The sequence below is a fragment of the Odocoileus virginianus genome, chromosome 26 (assembly GCF_023699985.2).
Source record: "Odocoileus virginianus isolate 20LAN1187 ecotype Illinois chromosome 26, Ovbor_1.2, whole genome shotgun sequence".
NCBI classification, from domain to species: Eukaryota; Metazoa; Chordata; class Mammalia; order Artiodactyla; family Cervidae; genus Odocoileus; species Odocoileus virginianus.
In genome coordinates, this window is record NC_069699.1 from 41,885,830 (window position 1) to 41,902,789 (window position 16,960).

The following is a 16,960-nucleotide window of genomic DNA, read 5'->3' on the forward strand; positions in this document are numbered from 1 at the left end:
TGTGAGGCCACTGGTAGGAAAGAAATGAGGACAAATGTCTGCACTGCTGTGGGAGGTATTTAACTGCTCCTTCCTCTACTAGCTGTTATGTGCTCACCCAACCATTTCAGTCACAGGAGAGGAAGGGAGGCGGGGTGACACAGCCCTTTGGAAAGCTGGCTGTGCAGATGAGCAAGTTATTGCCAAAGCTTTTTAATCTGGGTGTGATGTTAACTCCTTACATGTAAGCACGCAAGGGCGCGATTTGATAAACCCTGCCAGGTAGGGTCTTCATGTCTGGGGAAAAAGACAGAGCTGCTTAATGCATCAGGATCCTCCTCTTAGAAAAGGATTTTTCCTTAAAGGCGATTTGAGCCTGTTGAAGATTTCAGTCTTACTCTATTTTGGATAAAGTTGTTTTTCTCCCCTTTCACTGATTCCTCTTAGTTTTAAACCTTGTGTGCAGTATTAGGGTTTCATTAAGAGATTTGTTGCAGCATCCTTTGAGTCAACAGGGGTTTTCAGAAACAGTCTACCCTCCCCAGCTTGTAGATGTAACTCATCTTGGCATCGCAGAAGGGTTGATTCCTTTTCAACTTGCTGCTTTAATCCTGTCACATTTGTCTAAGAGGCAGCTCTTTAGCTCCCCCATTGAAAGGGGGTGGCCAACTTTGAAAGGTCTGGAAGCAGGGAAATCCATTTTCTCTTGCTAAACACCATTGCCTTTCTTTTTCTTCTTGAACTGATGTAATAAGGGTCCTGTCGGACTTCCATGCCCCAGGCACTTGCAGCACTCAGGAGATAAGGAGCCACAGGAAAGAGAATTGAAAACATTCTTTAAACATACGTGCACGCATAGGGTCGAGGGGCTAGGGGATTTGGTTGTCCACTAGCCAGATTCCACAAACCACTGTATTTGTGGAACAATAGCATTTGAAAAACTGTTTCAGCATCTGTATTTTAATGACAGGTGTAAACCATAGCTTTGAACAGCCCAGATATGTTAAAATAACTAAGGATGGTTTAACACACTGTCTGATCCTTTTTTATATACATCCTTTTGCCTTTGGTCTTAGCACAATATCAAATAATTTGTTGTAATAGTGACAACCTATGAAATGCCACCAACAAGAGCCGTGTGCCCAGTTATATTTGTATACATTTTTTTTACAGCCTTAACAAGTGTTCAGTTTGTATTAAACATATTGAACTAGAACTTTAACAAAAGCTCTAGTGAAATAGTTCAGTTAAGTTGCTCAGTCGTGTCCAAGTCTTTGTTACGCCATGGACTGCAGCACTCCAGGCTTCACTGTCCATCACCAAATTCTGGAGCTTGCTCGAATTCACATCCAAGAAGTCGGTCATGCCATCCAGCCATCTCATCCTCTGTCATCCCCTCTCCTCCTGCTTTCAGTCTTTCCCAGCATCAGGGTCTTTTCCAATGACTCAATTTTTCACGTCAGGTGGCCAAAGTATTGGAGCTTCAGCATCAGTCCTTCCAACTAATATTCAGGGTAGATTTTCTTTAGGATTGACTGTTTTATCTCCTTGCCATCCAAGGGACTCTCAAGAGTCTTCTCCAACACCACAGTTCAAAAGCATCAATTCTTCAGCGCAGTTATATTTGTATATATTTTTAAGGTCTACAAGTCAGGTTAATTTACGTTCTCCAGTTTAATTCACACAGCAATCCCGTGAAGTATCAGGGCCTTCTGATTCTTTTTTCTTTTTGAGGCACTTGAGGACGTGAAGAGTTGAGGGGCTAGGAGATTTGATTGCCCACTAGCCAGGAAACAGCAGGGTCAGAATCGTGTTAAAAAACACAATTTTCACTCTGTTTAACAAAACCAAGCGTTAATGACTGATGGATGAGGGAGTGAAAATAAAGCCTGTCTCCACCCCACCCCTTTTTTATGGCTATCTGGCAGTGGCTCAGCTTTTAGCAGATGTTGACTTTGGGCTCCGAAAATATATTCTTGGCCAGTGTACAACCTTCCAGCATTTCTATCTTCTTCTGGGTATCTTGTATCTTTCAGCTGAGAGAGCTGGCACCATGCACTAAAGATTGGTTTCTCAGAATTAACTTTTGCTCAAAGGAGATAGAAAGCTAGTTTTCATGTCACCCTATAATGATAGTTGGAAAAAAATGAGAAAGTGCCTAAAGATGCTGCGAGAGGATTTAGATGGCCCCCTGCCTCAGGGGTCCCGGTGTGGTAGACTTGCTGAGAACCAATGAGGCTGCACAGGCTTGCTTGCAGTCTCTGCCTCTCTCTTGAGAAGCAACCCCGTGTAGCTTTTAAAACATGGACATCGCCCATCATGTTTCCCGTTAGCCAGGGCTGTTCAGCTTTCACCAAGTCAGGTTAGAAGAATAAATCAGAAGTGCAGCTAGTGCCATGAGAAGGGGGACAGAACCATTCTGGGGAGAAACAAGTAAACTCAGTCTTGGCAGCCCCTAAGGAACTCTGAAATCCAGGCTGCCTTCTCTCTTAGAGGAGTCAAGTCATTCAGAAAATCAGGGGCCAGTCCTTAGAGGTTTGAAAAATGCATGTGAAATCCCCACATGTGCTGTGACAGTGTGAGGGGTATGGGGTGCTGCCTTTTCCCTCAGGGACCTTGAAACTTGGCGGGGTGCTGAGGATAAGCTGTATAAGGGACATATGCTGTATGCATGTGAGGTTGTCTTTCTTCCAAGAGCCAGAGAAACCCCACCTAAGTACCATCCAGTCCCAACCAGGACCTTCAACAGCTTGGAAAGGGGCAACGCAGAGTCCTAAGGACTTCAGAGCTGAGCTGAACAGGACCCTCAGGTGTTTCCGGGGCCAAAATGAGGGCTTCTTTCTGTGGCTTCAAAGTTCACATGTCAGGAGGGTGAATTTTTGTGGTCAGACGGACTGGAATTTGACCCCCGCTCCACAGCTCCTGGCCAGGTGTACTTCGGCAACCTACTTCATCTTTGTCCCTGAGCCTGCCTTCCCCTGTCTGCACAAAGACCCTCCCCAGCCCGGCATCCTAGTGATTCTTAGTGAAGAAACACTGCAAGCCGTCCCATTCTCTCTAACCTGGAGCTGGTGCTAATTTCTGCTGGCTCATTTCTAGCCCAGGTCAGAAATTAATTAGCATTTATAAACAGAGCACAGAACATGTATCTGAATCTAGTAAGGACTTAGCTATTCTTTGGGAGAACTTGTCTGCAAATGGGTACCGCAGGCTGTGACAAATCAGATTATCTAAGAGTTTGCAGCCATTCCTGACCTCATCACATAAACAGAGACATCAACTTATGGGCTATGCACTCTAGGAGGCAGGAGAGGTGACAGACACGGATGTGAGGTTTCCAGAGGAAAGGTTTGGACTTGACCCAGAAGGAAACATGTAGGTGCCCTGATAAGGCTTAATGCCCTCATCTCCAGGCTCGCACCCCTTGCTTTCCTTTGTATGCACTCTATTTCCCCAGATCTGGCCGAGCCTGAAGTTTGGAAATGCTGATGCTGCTTTGCTCAAACCCGGGCACAGGGCACATCATATACCCCACACTGTGGTCTTGCTTCTGTGACCTGTGTGGCCAAAGTTTGCAGAATGCTGGTGCTTGAAGTTTGCAGAAAGTATCAGAGGAGCCATGAACTTCTAGGAGGAGTTGGGGTGGATCTGGTGACTGCCCACGCCACACCCTGTCAGTAACCAGGATGGTCACCCTGCTTGTCCCACCAGGAGGCCATGTTGAACTTCCTGGCAGAGACAAGTGGCTGAGTTCTAGCCAAGAGGCAGTAGGCTGATTTAAAAGTGATGCTTCCGTAATTTCATTCTCATCTTCAGTTAGGATGAGTGTGACAGTAAGGTCCTCATTAAGAACCTAGTCCTTCGATTTCAAGAAAAAAGCCAGCTATCAACTGAGAGAAAATTGCAGGGTTGTTTTTTTTTTTTAAACACAAAAAACTAGCCCTGTGATGGGCTGAGGCTTGCCTGCTGGCTATACCAAATACCTCAAAATAGAGACCAATTAAAGGTTTACACTGGTCTGTTTATCAGGTCATATCACAGAGTTCCTTCCCAGACCTCCATGGCTGGGCTAATAAATGTCCCCACAACAAGTCTCCCATCTTGTCAGTGATGACTCAGTCACTTTGCTCTTAGATCTTGTCATCAACATAGCCCCTTGAGCAGCCCATCTGGTGAGGGATTTTGTTTTATCTCAGTATTTAGAGAACCCCATTAGAGCCCAGCATCTGGAACTGCAGGATTTCCGTCAAGTCTTCATATCATCTCTGGAGCAATAGATACATCCTGAGTTTATTTGATAGTTAAGCCTCCCCCCTCTTTAAAATGGGCTTTGTGGTCACTGTGCTCTGGGCTTCAGCCCACCTTGGATGTTCCATCCCCAGATGCTGTGGACAAAAGCAGACGGATGACAGATGGACTAGAGGCTTTTTTCTCATCCAGATATTTTGGCAACTCCTGGCATAGCAATCACTCACAGGGACACACAAGGGAGCAAACACCAGGCAGCCTCCTGAAAGCCCGCTGCAAATTTGATCTGAAAACAGAGAAACAAGGGAAGGACACTGACTCTCCCAGGCCTGATAGATGCAGTTTAAAACTTCAAGAATTTCTAAATAACATGGCATGAAGTTAGGGATCAAGTGACATTTATCTGGTTTTTATTTTTTTGGTCCCCAGATTTACATTTCTGGGCAGTAAGGTTGCTGAACAAATTAATATTTGCATACAAAGATGCAGGCGGTGCAGGAGTCAGACAGCTGCGAACGTTTGGAAATACTTGGGGCTCCGTCTCTGATTAGCTCCTGCATTTTTGTTTTTTTATTCCCCAAGCGGACACTCACTCTGACCCAGATCACTTGGTGATTAGGGTCAATTCATGTTTAAGCTTTGAAGATTAGAGAGACCAGAAATGGCCACCTCTTCCCTTTCTATTTTCTTTTAACTACTTTAAACTTCAGAAACTAGGAACTTGAAAGATATGCATAATATTCTGAGCACACTGAAGGAATTTATCCACATTTCTGCCATGTTAAACGTTAGCAAAGTTTATATTGGACTGTCATATTTCTTTACTTTATTCACCAGCATACAAGACGTCGATCTCAACATCTGGCTTTTAATAACCCTCGACATCTGGGAGCTCCTTTTTATTCCTATGGTGGACGAGGCACAGTAGTGATATTGGCAGTGTGTATTTTCGAGCTACAACTCCTGTCTGCTTCAATCATAATTAATTACCACTTTTTAATATATTTAATTTGCTAAAAGTAATTTGCATTAGACCACACTTTGCTGTTAGGAAAATAGTTATAGATTTTGGTGGCAGTGGCTTTCTTTCCTCCTTCCTTCTTCTTTTTCAAAATTTAAAACATCTTTGGATTTGAAGGAAACTGAATGTCTACATGCTGTTGGTTTTAAATGCAAAATGCAATAAACTGCTTGGCAAAGGGAATGATTTTACAGCCATTCAGAAGCAGTCAGCAGGGACTGTAGGCTGCATTTTGAGGAAAAGAGCCTGTTTTTTGTGTGTGACTTTGGCAAATCATAGCATCTCTCTGAGTTTTCCTGCAGCAGTGACTTTGGGAGTCAGGAACCTTCTAATGAAAGCTAGGATCTCCATCCAGAGAAATATACTTACACACATACCCACACTATTCTGCATTGAACTGCAAGAAATTGCTAGACCCTTTCAGACCCATTTGTGAATGCTTGAGGGGCCCCTGCTATACTTTCCTTCTTTATTAGCATAAAAAAGAGCATAAACTTTTCTTTTCTCCAGGAACTGAAAGAAAATTGAATGAATGTAAAAATCCATATTTCTCAAATTAGGTAGGGAAAAGGGAGGTTCATTGCCAGGAGCAATTACTAGACTGTGTAGTGGTAAATAGACACAGGTAAATTTTACATGAGGAGGAGACCCAGGTAAGATGATCAGCTGAACTTATTTGGGGCCAGAATATTACTAGCCAAACTGTCAGTGCAAATTCATACTGAGTTGTCCAATTTAGACTGTGTGCAAATCACTTGATTGACTCAAATCACTTGATTGGGACATTGCTAATTCTTTGGGCTGCACTCTGGTGAACTCCCTTTGTCAGAATAATATTTTTAAATACAAAATAAAATTCACAAAAATACAAAAGAAATCATATGAAAACTCATTTCAAAGACCATAGATCCAAATTCTTAAGCAGATAAAATCACCTTAGCCTTGTTGGCAAGATTGAGTCAAACTGTATGAAGTTGCTGTTTTTCTAGACCCAAAATGGCCAACAGTGGGCATTTTCATATAATTTAACCTGATACTACAACAACTTAAGCAATATGGATACATATTGTGAGAAAATGGTTCAAGTTATTGTTTTTCCTCTTCCTGGTTTTCAAAACACAGAAGCCAATCATGGGAAAACCTGGTTTTGTCAGGGATTTGTTAATAGACACAGCTCCCAAATTACGTGTGAGACCAGGATATGAACCACTCAGTTTTCTACACTTTGTTTCTATCCTTGCAGTGAGCAGTGAGAATTCTTGTTCAAAACATGACCTTGTGATGGCGGATATACTTCTGTCTGCATAGATTCAATTGCCATGCCCATCCACTTCTTCACTAAGTGAGGAAAATGGCCCGAACCATTCTGGAAATGTTTTCAACAAGAATTCAGACCAAATAAGTTTCCATTTATCCACAGTTGAGCACAATTTTAAGTTAAACAAAACTTCCTTTCTACAAGCATTTTACTGAATTGAGAGTTTACTCTCTTTGCTTTGAAACTTATTTGATTGCAAATGTATAATCATTCCATGCAAATGTATAATCATTCCATGGCGGGCACATCCTCTTTTATGCTGAGAGTAAAATAGAACCTGACAAATCCAGAAGATCACAGCATGTTTGAGCCTTTGTGAAATAACCAATGTGAATTATCGCATGCTACAGAAGTTCATTCCACCCAAGTTGGTGGGGGTTTGTTTTTTTTTTTTAATTTTTCTTCAGCCTTTATTGATACTTCAAGCTTAAGAGAAATTAAGGGTATTTAGTTACTCTAATTACTTTTCTGCTTACTTAAAAGGTTTAATCTACTCTTTAGGCATATGCAATTCAGATTGCATGCTTTCCAAAAAAATAATCATCTGCTAATGTAGACTAATTTTAATCTTCTAATCCAATCTTGACACAGAGTCAGAGCCTGGTGGGTGGAATGTTTTTGTGTGGGGGTTGCCATAGATACAAAACTCAGTTATGTATTTGACAAGTCAGTGATGTGGAACTTAAGTTACTATGGATTTTTTTTCCTCGCTCTTTAAGATTAAAACACGAAGTGAAGATCAGTGTGCCTTTGCAGTGCATCCCAGTGTAACTAACCTTCTCTTCTTTCATTCCGGTGCTCCCCTCCTCTCCGCGCACCTTCTTACCCCGGGCCGGCCGCAGGATGACGAGGAGGGCATATGGGCATAGCCGGGCCTGTAAACCAAAGTTCCAGTTTTGTTTTGAGGGGTGAGAAAACCATCTTTTATATCATTTTTCTTTTAAAAATTGTATTCTAGTGCTGTATTGTGTGTGTGCTTAGTGGTGCTCGCTGCTGTTTGTGACTGTGCCCTGTGTCTGCTTCTGTGTGCCGTGACCACCCCCAAGAGCTCCCTCCTTCATACCCGCCTCCCTGCACCCACAGTATGTTCTGCCTTGTTGGGGCTAGGTTGAGCACCATTCAAATGTTGCTGTATTGTTTAAGATGTAAACTCTGCCCTCATTAGGATTTATCCACACTTTTAAAGGCATGATTGTGGGCTCAGAAATTATTACAGTTCTCCAGTCACGGTTTTCAGCCAACTGCTTGCTCTTACCAGATATGCAAGTGTGGTCTAACTCCCATGTCCTTCTGGTTGTGTCAGATGTTCGGTAAGGAATAAGGAAAACAAAGCTATTTATCTTCCTGGAGCTGAAACTATCATGTGTAAGAAGCCCATTTAATGAATTGTACTCTCTTCTATGGCAGTTCTGAAGAAAACACAAGGAGCAAGGCATAGAAATGGTGAATGGGTAACTGTATCTCTTTAAATGAACTAGGATGGAAATGTTAATATTGACAGACTCATGAGTGGTATTATATCTGTTGCTTTTTGACAATTGCCTGTCTATAGACTTTTGCATATTTTCATGCATTGTGTTTTTTCAGAGGATTTTGCTCTTTTAAAGGTTGATTTTTATCTATTGCAAACCTACTGTTTATTTCTTGGCTATATGCATTATAGTTGAATAGTGGTGCATGTAATGCTCTATGTTGTTAATATAAAATGGAACATTGAACTCTGTCAACTTTTGCTTTTGGGAATCACACCTCTCCAGGATACTGCAGACTGTTTAACACCAAGTCACGAATGCTCTGGAGCTGAATATATCTACCTATGGTGACACAGACTATTCTGTTGAAGTTGGTGACATTGTATATGAGCATATATATATATATATTCAGAACAAGAAATGTGGTAGATTGTGTGCCATAGTCAAAAGTACTCACCATGTGGTTCTTTTTCTGGGACAAATGTGAAATGTCCCAGGCCTGTGATTGGAGAGGCGGTTCTTTGGGATAAGTAAACAGGTGTGCCCTTCCGCAAGTCTTACACTCATATTACGTAAGCAGTGGTTCTTCAGATAAATTTGAAAACAGTAACTGGTGCATTTCGCCCGTGGGTGACAATTTTCACTGATGTTTTTCAGTGCTCTGTTGAACTCGTCGAAGGTCCCATCAGTGAGTCACACTGCTCTCTCTGGTCCTTCAGGGAACACACAGAGGTTTGACTTTCATTTACAGCATCTTTCCACATAGTACAGATGTAATGCTTCCTGGATCCGTTGACTGCCAATAGAACCTGCTTCCTGGTCACAGTAGGCCATCTCCCCTTTCCCCCCCTTCTCCCTTTCCTTGGTAAAGAGGAAAACAGCACAGAATTAACTCTTCCAGATGCAAAGTGGTTCCAAAGGGAAGCTTGTTGATATAGGGAGGTAGGGAAACCAGAGAAATGCTAAAATTTGTCTGAGTGACTCCCTATCTAGGGAAGAGTTTAAGAGAAACATGGCCCTTACTCATACAAATAGCTGGTAAAAATGCAAATTGACCTAAAACAGCTCGAAGTGAGAAGTAAATATTTTATAATGTTAAAGAGTGAACATGTGAAACCTGCCCACAGCATGCATGTAACAAGTAGGCAAGGGAGGGTTCTGTGAGTTTGGGGTTGCCTAGAGAAGTGTAAATCCTTCTTGGGGCTCTTTTGTGGACCTGCTTCTGCCATCGTGTTATAGTGTCAGGAGTGGGCTGCATTTGTGTCTCCTCCTGGATGTGTGCTGTTCTTAGTCATTCAGTCACGTCCAACTCTTTGCGACCCCATGGACTGTAGCCGGCCACACTCTTCTGTCCACGGGGGTCCAAGGGCAGGTTGTCATGCCCTCCTCCAGGGCATCTTCCCAACTCAGAGGTCGAACCCAGGACCCCCACATTGCAGGAGGATTCTTTACCATCTGAGCCACCAGGAAAGCCCCTCCTCCTGGAAAATAAAGACTCTTATTGCTCTTTCACAAGGTTTTTGACACCCCAGCCCCCTGCCTTCCACCATCCCCTGACTTAGAAACCATGTCATTCTCAGGATGAAACTGGTGCCAAGGCACATAGACAGCCTTGCTTTGCTCAAGGGAAGCAGAGATAATGGTATTAAATCCCCATCCTCCTTATTCCTTTATGAAATTTCCCCAAACACCATGTATCCCAGAAAACAAATGCCTTCTGAAAATTAGTCAATATATAATCCTGCTTTAATATGCTGTAATAAATTTTATAGGCTTCTGAGGAAAACTACTTATCTTTCTTTATGACTCCTTTAAACAAGTTTGCTCAGATATCCTTGGGCCTTTAAAACCATATCTTAAGGATTTAAATAATGAGATACTGGGAGAACCTTCTATTTCTGAACAGCCGTTGCATGTTTTGAGTCGCATTACAATCTGTGGGGCCTAAGGAGATATTAAATTTATAACTAAAGATGGATAATAGTGGCACATTAAAAATTAACTGTTTTGAATATTTTGATTTATGGCCCTTATAAAAGAAACATTACAAGAAGTTATTTTACTAGGCATCAGTAATATGCTTATAATAGCATCATAAGCCTTTGACTTGAATCTGGTGTTTCGGTGCTGAAATGAATCATAATTTAAGAAAAGTCGCTCCAAAAGCTACAACAAATTGGAATTAGCATAACAACCCTGACAGCTCCTCCCTTTTTTGGCACTTCTAGATACTAGCCTAGGCATGATTCATTTGTCTCACTGTGATCATTCAAGGGTGGTGTTTTCTGAGAGCAAAGTGAACTGGGGAAAGTTTGCTTTTCTGAAGAGTTTTGACAGCCCCCAGAGCTAGCCGTTTCCCCCATAAACCTCACAGCCTAGCCCAGCGTTCTCAGCATGTGACCTGCGTGGGCCGCAGAACCCTGGGCTTGGTTTCACGCTCTGCTGTCGCTATCTTGAAGCTGTTCATAATTTCTGAATGAGGCGCGCCACACTTTGTTTTGCTCCGGGCCCCCCAAGCTATGTAGTCCGGGCTGGTTAGACCCGCTGCGCATCCTATGCGCTGCCTCCAGCTCCTCTCCAGTCCCCTTCCCTGTTGGCTCGTCCCTGCTCCTGTTTTCTTACGGCTGGAGTTTACCTTCCGCCTGCCTTATTTTTCTGGTTTTCTTCAGAAACCCGATGGGATCACATTTCCAGCATTACCAAAATGTGTATTCAACCATGGCCCCCTTGTGCCACCCCCCCAATTTGATTGTGAAAATGTGCTCTTGGGGCCCTTCTGCATTTTCTATCTTGCTTTGAAAAATGCAGGAAAAGTGGCTGCTTAATTTCTCCATTACTTTCCTTCAGGAAAATCCACTTGATGTGGCAGTGATCTGGGTCAAAAAATAAGCCTTCATTTCCATTGAATGGAGGTGCCTTCCTTGCACCCCCAGGAGGCTCTTTGGTTTGTGAATATTCAATGAGGTGAGACAGTGGGATCCCTTGCAAGATCTAGGGCCACATCTGCCTTGACATTTGAATGTTTCAGCTTTTACTGTGAACTCTTGTAATTGAGCAGACATAAGAGTACAAAATCATTTTTATTTCTTAAACCACTAGAAAAGAATAAGTCTTTTTAGATTGAAAACATATGCAAATGTTTAGGACCTGATTCGTAAAAATACAGATGTGGGCATTAACAAGTTTTGGCACGGGCCCACGATGCTAGTAGATGAATCCTGTCAAAACGAAGCATTGTAGCTCTATGCCACCAGCACATGGACAGTGTTTCAGTAAGTGTGCTTATGAATTGCAGAGCACGCAGACTTGAGGAAGGGAGTTTTCACACATAGAAGCGGCGCTTGAAAGCTGGTAGAACTCCCTGGCATGCCGCCTGTCAGGAAGAATGAGGAAGGAGATATTTTATTGTGCCTGGAAAGCTTGTTAATATGTTCTGTGCCTTCTCTTAGCAGAAAAGGTCTGGGCACAAAGCCTGTGCTCATTCTGCCTGTCCTGTGCTCAACCTCCTCAACTGAAGTCTTAGTTTCTCTGCAAAGTGGAGGTTTCCTTTTGTATCATCTGGGCAAGGATACCAACTAGTGTTTTTAATTCAACCCATCTCTTTACGGCTGAGGATCTGATAGATTCATCTTCTTGTGCCATCAATTCCTAAGACTTTTCCTTCCTTCATTCATTTATCCAATCATTCAATTATTTTTCATCTGTTCATCTGTTCTTTCATCAAATGGTTAAAATCTTGGCTAGGTGCTGAGAAAACAGCGGTGCATATGATAGACATGGTTGCTACATTGTTGGTCTTAAAATATGGTTTAGGGAAACTCTCCATAACAATTTAAACATATGAATGGAAAACACACACTTTGATCATTGCTTTGATGGAAATTGGGAAGATACTAAGACTAATAAGAAGAACCTATTTGAGCAAAGGCCAAACGTAGGAAAGAACTTTATGGGCTGAAGGAGCTTAAAACCATGACTCTGGTTAAAAAATAAGACAGTAAGATGAAGATGAAGAAGTGGGAAGGGACCAGATCATGTAGGGCCTTTTAGGCTAAAGTAGGGAGTTTGGGTTTTAAGCCTAAGGAAAGTAAAAAAATAGAAAAGAAAAAGAAAATTAGAGGATCTTAAACAGGGGCATGACGTAATTCACTTCATGTTGTAGAACAACCCAGGCTGCTGTGTGGAGGGTGGCATATCATGGCAGGAAGAGCAGAAGTAGGGCTGTTCCATCATCTGTGAAGGGAATAGCAACCCACTCCAGTATTCTTGCCTAGAAAATGCCATGGACAGAGGAGCCTGGCGGGATATATTGCATGGAGTCACAAAGAGTCGGATGTGACTGAGCGACTAAGACAAATGGTGCTGACCCAGGGGAGCGGTGGGGGATATTCAGACATGTGGATAAGTTGGAGATGAGACTAGCATGTGAAATCACAGGATTTTGATGAAGAGTTAAAAGAAAAAGTGGTTATACCTCCAGATTTCTACCTTGAGTGTCAAAGCTGGGGCACACCACCACTGTTGGAGGGTTTTCCCCAGGTGTCCAGTCGGACTGGCCAAGGAGAGGCCGACTTTTGATCCCCTATTTTCTGTTTGCCTGTATTTCAGCAGAGAAATCTTCGGCCTCTCATTGCAGTAATGGACAGGCTGTCAAGTTTAAAGTATAACTGGGGTCCAACTTCTGGAGTGTGTGTCTCTTCTGACTCTCAAGGAAAAGGAGAAAATTGAATATCAAAGACTGCAAAGAAAAATCAGTCATAGAATAGGGAGACAGGTGGGCACAGTGGTCTACAGAAAAACCAAGCTCCTGAGGTTGTATAAGATAGAAAAGGATGGTTCTTGCAGTTTTTCTTGAGGGATTCTGTCAGTTAAGGCATACCTCATGAGATTTGCGAAGAAGCTGTCAGTAATCAGTTTTTAGGAGCTAAGATGAGAAGCAAACAGAAGTAGCTACTATCTGTTTCAGAGCCACTGTAGACAAGGGCTTTGCCTACTTTCAATGGCAGAATTAATTCCTGGGCAAAGTTAGATGCTTTCATTTCTCCTTTCCTTCTTCCCCAATTACCTTCTTTTTTGGCTTCTCTGCTCGTCTGGAAGATATCTTATATTCAAGCTTGTAAGGCTGTTCTTCAAAGCCACAGCTTGAATGTCCTACCCCAAGTCCTTTCAGTCAGTAATTCATTCTAAAACGATTTCTTCATCTCAGCACTGGAGTTGAGGCAGTGAAGAAAGTAGAATTCCTACCTTGGAGGAATTTAGAGTAGCACCTAGGTCCTTAAGCTGATGTTCATGAACCTCCAAGGGTCTGCCAACCCCTGGACATGGTTAATAGACTTCAGATGTGGGGATGTGTGGTGTATGTGCATCCTCCAAGGACAGAGAGTGTCTTGATCCTCAGCACGTACCCCAAGGGGCCAGTGACCCAAGAGAAACTGGGTGACAGTGTGGCTCACAGCATGCTCTCTGGGTTCAGACCAGACTGGGTTTGGATCCTGGCTCCAGCACTATTTGGCTAGGTAACCCGGGGCAAGTGTTCTTCCCCCCTCTGCTCTGACATTTCCTCATACGGAGAAGGCTGTGCACACCTTTCAGGGCCATGGATGAGTTGAGGTAAAGGAGATGCCTGGCTGTGGCTGGTGCGTGGTGAGGCCAGTCCTCACAAGAATATCATTGTTATTGTTCCTCTGGTGTCCAGAGGAGTGGACTCCATATGCCGGCTGAAGAAAGAGGTTGATACTGTGGATTGGGTGAACTTGGTGGGGGTGGGTTATAAGAGAAAAGATGGAAGGAAGGAAAATCAAAAGGGGAAATCTGTTTTTATGACCAAAGCTATACAAGCCAGCAACATATTTTCTAGATGATCTTAAAGCATTTTTACCCTAAAAAAAAAAAATGCACCCTCTTTAGTTACTTTTGATCTTAATGACATCTAGGTCTAACAAAGGAAGATCTCATTGCGGGAGACTGGATTAATCCACGTCTCTAGCAGAACATTTCTTTCAGCTCAAAGAAAAGTCAAGTGTATAACATGAAAAGCCAACAAATATTTGGTGAACAGTTGTGAGCTGATGAATTGAAAGAGAGAAAAGGAGCAGTTCACCCTTTTCTGCTCTCAAGTTTTGATAGACTTGTGGGCAGGGGTAGAAGATTTTAAGTGGAATTGAGTGCAGTAAATAGGTTCTTGTGGATTTTTCTGGAGCTTGTAAGGGTTACCTGGCAGAGCACTGCCTGTTGGCTTGGATAGGACCACACTCTTAGGACCTAAAATCTGGCTGAGAAATCATAAACAAATGGTGGTGATAAATGACTGTGGACCCGAGGCAGGAGGCGTCTAGTGGAGTATTGCCACATTACTTTACATCTTTCCTATGCCAGGGCTGGTGCACTGGGAGCTCTTCAGCCTCTCCCACCCCTTTGTCATTTGCTCTGGAGTATGGTGCTGGTCTGGTCTTGTTTAACCTTTTTGTTAATGATCTGTAAAGGAGAAAAAAGAGCATGTGGAGGAAAGTTGCAGATGACGCTGATTTGGGATGTGTTGGAAACACTAGGGAGGTCATACAAATCACACAAATGGCCCAAAGAAGGTTAGGATCATGAAGGGAAAGTGACAAATCTTGGAGAAGTCCAGATACTCACATCTGGCAAAAATTAATCTGAGACACAGATATCAGTGGGTGGGAGGGGTATGGAAACTGAACACTAAAAGCAAAATAATAAGCTGAGTGGACATTGGGAAATCCAGCCATGGGTGAGGACAGGAAGAGAACAGCCAATGGCATTGAGCAATATCTGGAAGTTAGCAGGTGCTAGAGAGACACACATCACCATTTGTGACAATTTTGCCCAAAAACTGTCTTACACTGGGGACACCAAAAATGTTACACCCTCTCTTCCAGAAGACCACCCATAAGTCTCATTCCTAGACTTGTAAACCAAGCAGAGGCAGCACTTTGGGGAGCTGCCCAATTGTTGGGCAGTGCTCATAAGCTAGACAAGAATTTTCTTAGTGATTCAGGGAGGGGAACCCTGGTCCCATCTCTTTCTAATCATCTCCACAGCTCTTAATAAAATGGAAAAGCCAGGTAACATCCAAAACAAGAGTATATATTTATGGTCACCACTGGATGTGTTAACCAGAATGGCTATTTTCTTTCTGCCATTTGCAGCATCAGTTGACTAGAGGCCATCGACCACACCCAAGTGGGCCTTAACTCCATCTTCGTGCCTTCTCAGAGGCACGTGAGCCCTGAAGGAAGGGTGCTGGCCCGCTGGGCTCTCAGGTGATCTCATATAACAGATACAGTGGTTCCATGGTGCCTGGGTGGCCACATGATCACTTCCCCATGAACATGTTCTATCACAGACATTGGCATGGTAGCATGCATTCCCTCTAGCTTTATTTTCCTGTAAATATAATGCAAATGCCAAGAACAACAGCATATAGTAACCCAGAATTTCTCTCCTGCCAGGCCCTGGTCTAAGCTGCCCCCGTCTCTCCCATGCAGATCCTGTCCTCATGAACACTAGGCCACACTTGCCTTCCCTGTCACAGACCTGTTCCCATGGTAACAGAATCACCAAGATGCTGAATCTGCGTAAAGAGGAAGCCTGCTGTTTCTTTCAGCTCTGGGGCACCTTCCACAGGCTGAAGATCAGCCTGACTTGCAACCCTACTGCGTGTCCTAATAAGTGTGGCTCCTTATGTTCCGTCTGAGTCAGTGGTCACAGGGCACAGGCAACTGAGGGTTCTGCCTGTCCCCAAGCATTTCCATAGTGCCTCTGTCACTGTGTGTGTGTGCAGAGCACTGGAACCAGAGCTCCTGGAAGGGTATAGAAAGTTTGTCATCATCTTTTTGAGGAAAGATCACTCCTCCATGAAACCTGTTAGACTGAGAATAAAAAGGCAGGTATCCATATGTGGCCAAAGACCCATCTGATATATATTTTACCTCCCTCCTTCAGAGGAAAACATAGGATGAGGCTCTGAAAAACTACAAAGATCACTTTCTCTGGAAAACCCTGAGCTCCTTGCAACCACTGCTGTATTTGCCCCATTTATTGCTTTTATATTCATTGCAGAAAAGAGAAAGTTTAATGAGGAATCAAGAGGGAAAAGTTCTTAAAGTCCTCATTCAAAGGAAGTATTAATACCATGTTTAAGCACATATTGCCTATCAGATATAGTCATATAAATGTATAATTGGTTGGGGGGGGTGCAAATTGTACTTTGCATAGTCTCTGATGCTAATTAGTTGGTAGCACCTGGGCTCTAGAGTCCCAGAGACCCAGTCCAAACCCTGGCTCCACCACTACTCTTAAGTGCCGGTTTAAACCTTTAAAGGTAGCGACGGCTGTTACAGTTGTTGTTATTGTTCATAGCCACAGGAGTGATTTTCCACATTGACGGTTGAGCTCTGTTTATCATTTTGAGTCCTGCTCTGCATCAGGCATTGGGGAGAGCCTCTACTGGCTGGGGTGAGGCGGGGTGGGAGTTACCTTCCCAGTGTAGTGGTGCTTGGAAATGGAATGAGGCTTCTTTGTTCTGCACTCAGATGTCAGCCCAGAAGCCTGGATGCCTGTGGCCACCATGAGTCAGCGTGTGGTGGAATTATCTGCCCTGCTTAGCCCCCAGCATCCATTCTTCTTTCAGTGCACCTTGATCTCTAGTATGACAGCATTGTTTGAAAGACATCTCTGTACAAATCCCTCTACCAAAAAACTCCAAAACAGAAAACCCTGTGATTAAATAGGGAGTCTCTCCATTGTTCTGTGACATTGAGTTATGGTTACGTTCTGCTTGGAGGGCTTTTCACTGCTCTGATTGGTTACTTTTATGGTTTTATTTATTTTTTATTTTATCTCCTGGCACCATGGCACTTAGCTTGGGAGCACAATGAAACTATGTTAAGGGAAACCTGTGCT

General features: G+C 43.2%; 1 protein-coding gene across 13 annotated transcripts in view; it reads left to right on the top strand.

The window, feature by feature from the left end:
* ERC2 (ELKS/RAB6-interacting/CAST family member 2) overlaps window positions 1–16,960 on the top strand; it is a 971,398-nt gene that overhangs the window by 780,190 nt on the left and 174,248 nt on the right. For 2 of the 13 annotated variants that reach the window (XR_011483729.1, XM_070455895.1), the window contains exon 20: window positions 7,409–7,474. The exons of the other annotated variants lie outside the window; for them this stretch is intronic. Coding sequence is in view for 1 of the 2 variants with exons in the window: in XM_070455895.1 (XP_070311996.1) it covers window positions 7,409–7,435 (27 nt within the window). In the remaining variant the exon portion in view is untranslated. The remainder of the gene's footprint in view (window positions 1–7,408; window positions 7,475–16,960) is intronic. 13 annotated transcript variants of the gene reach the window in all.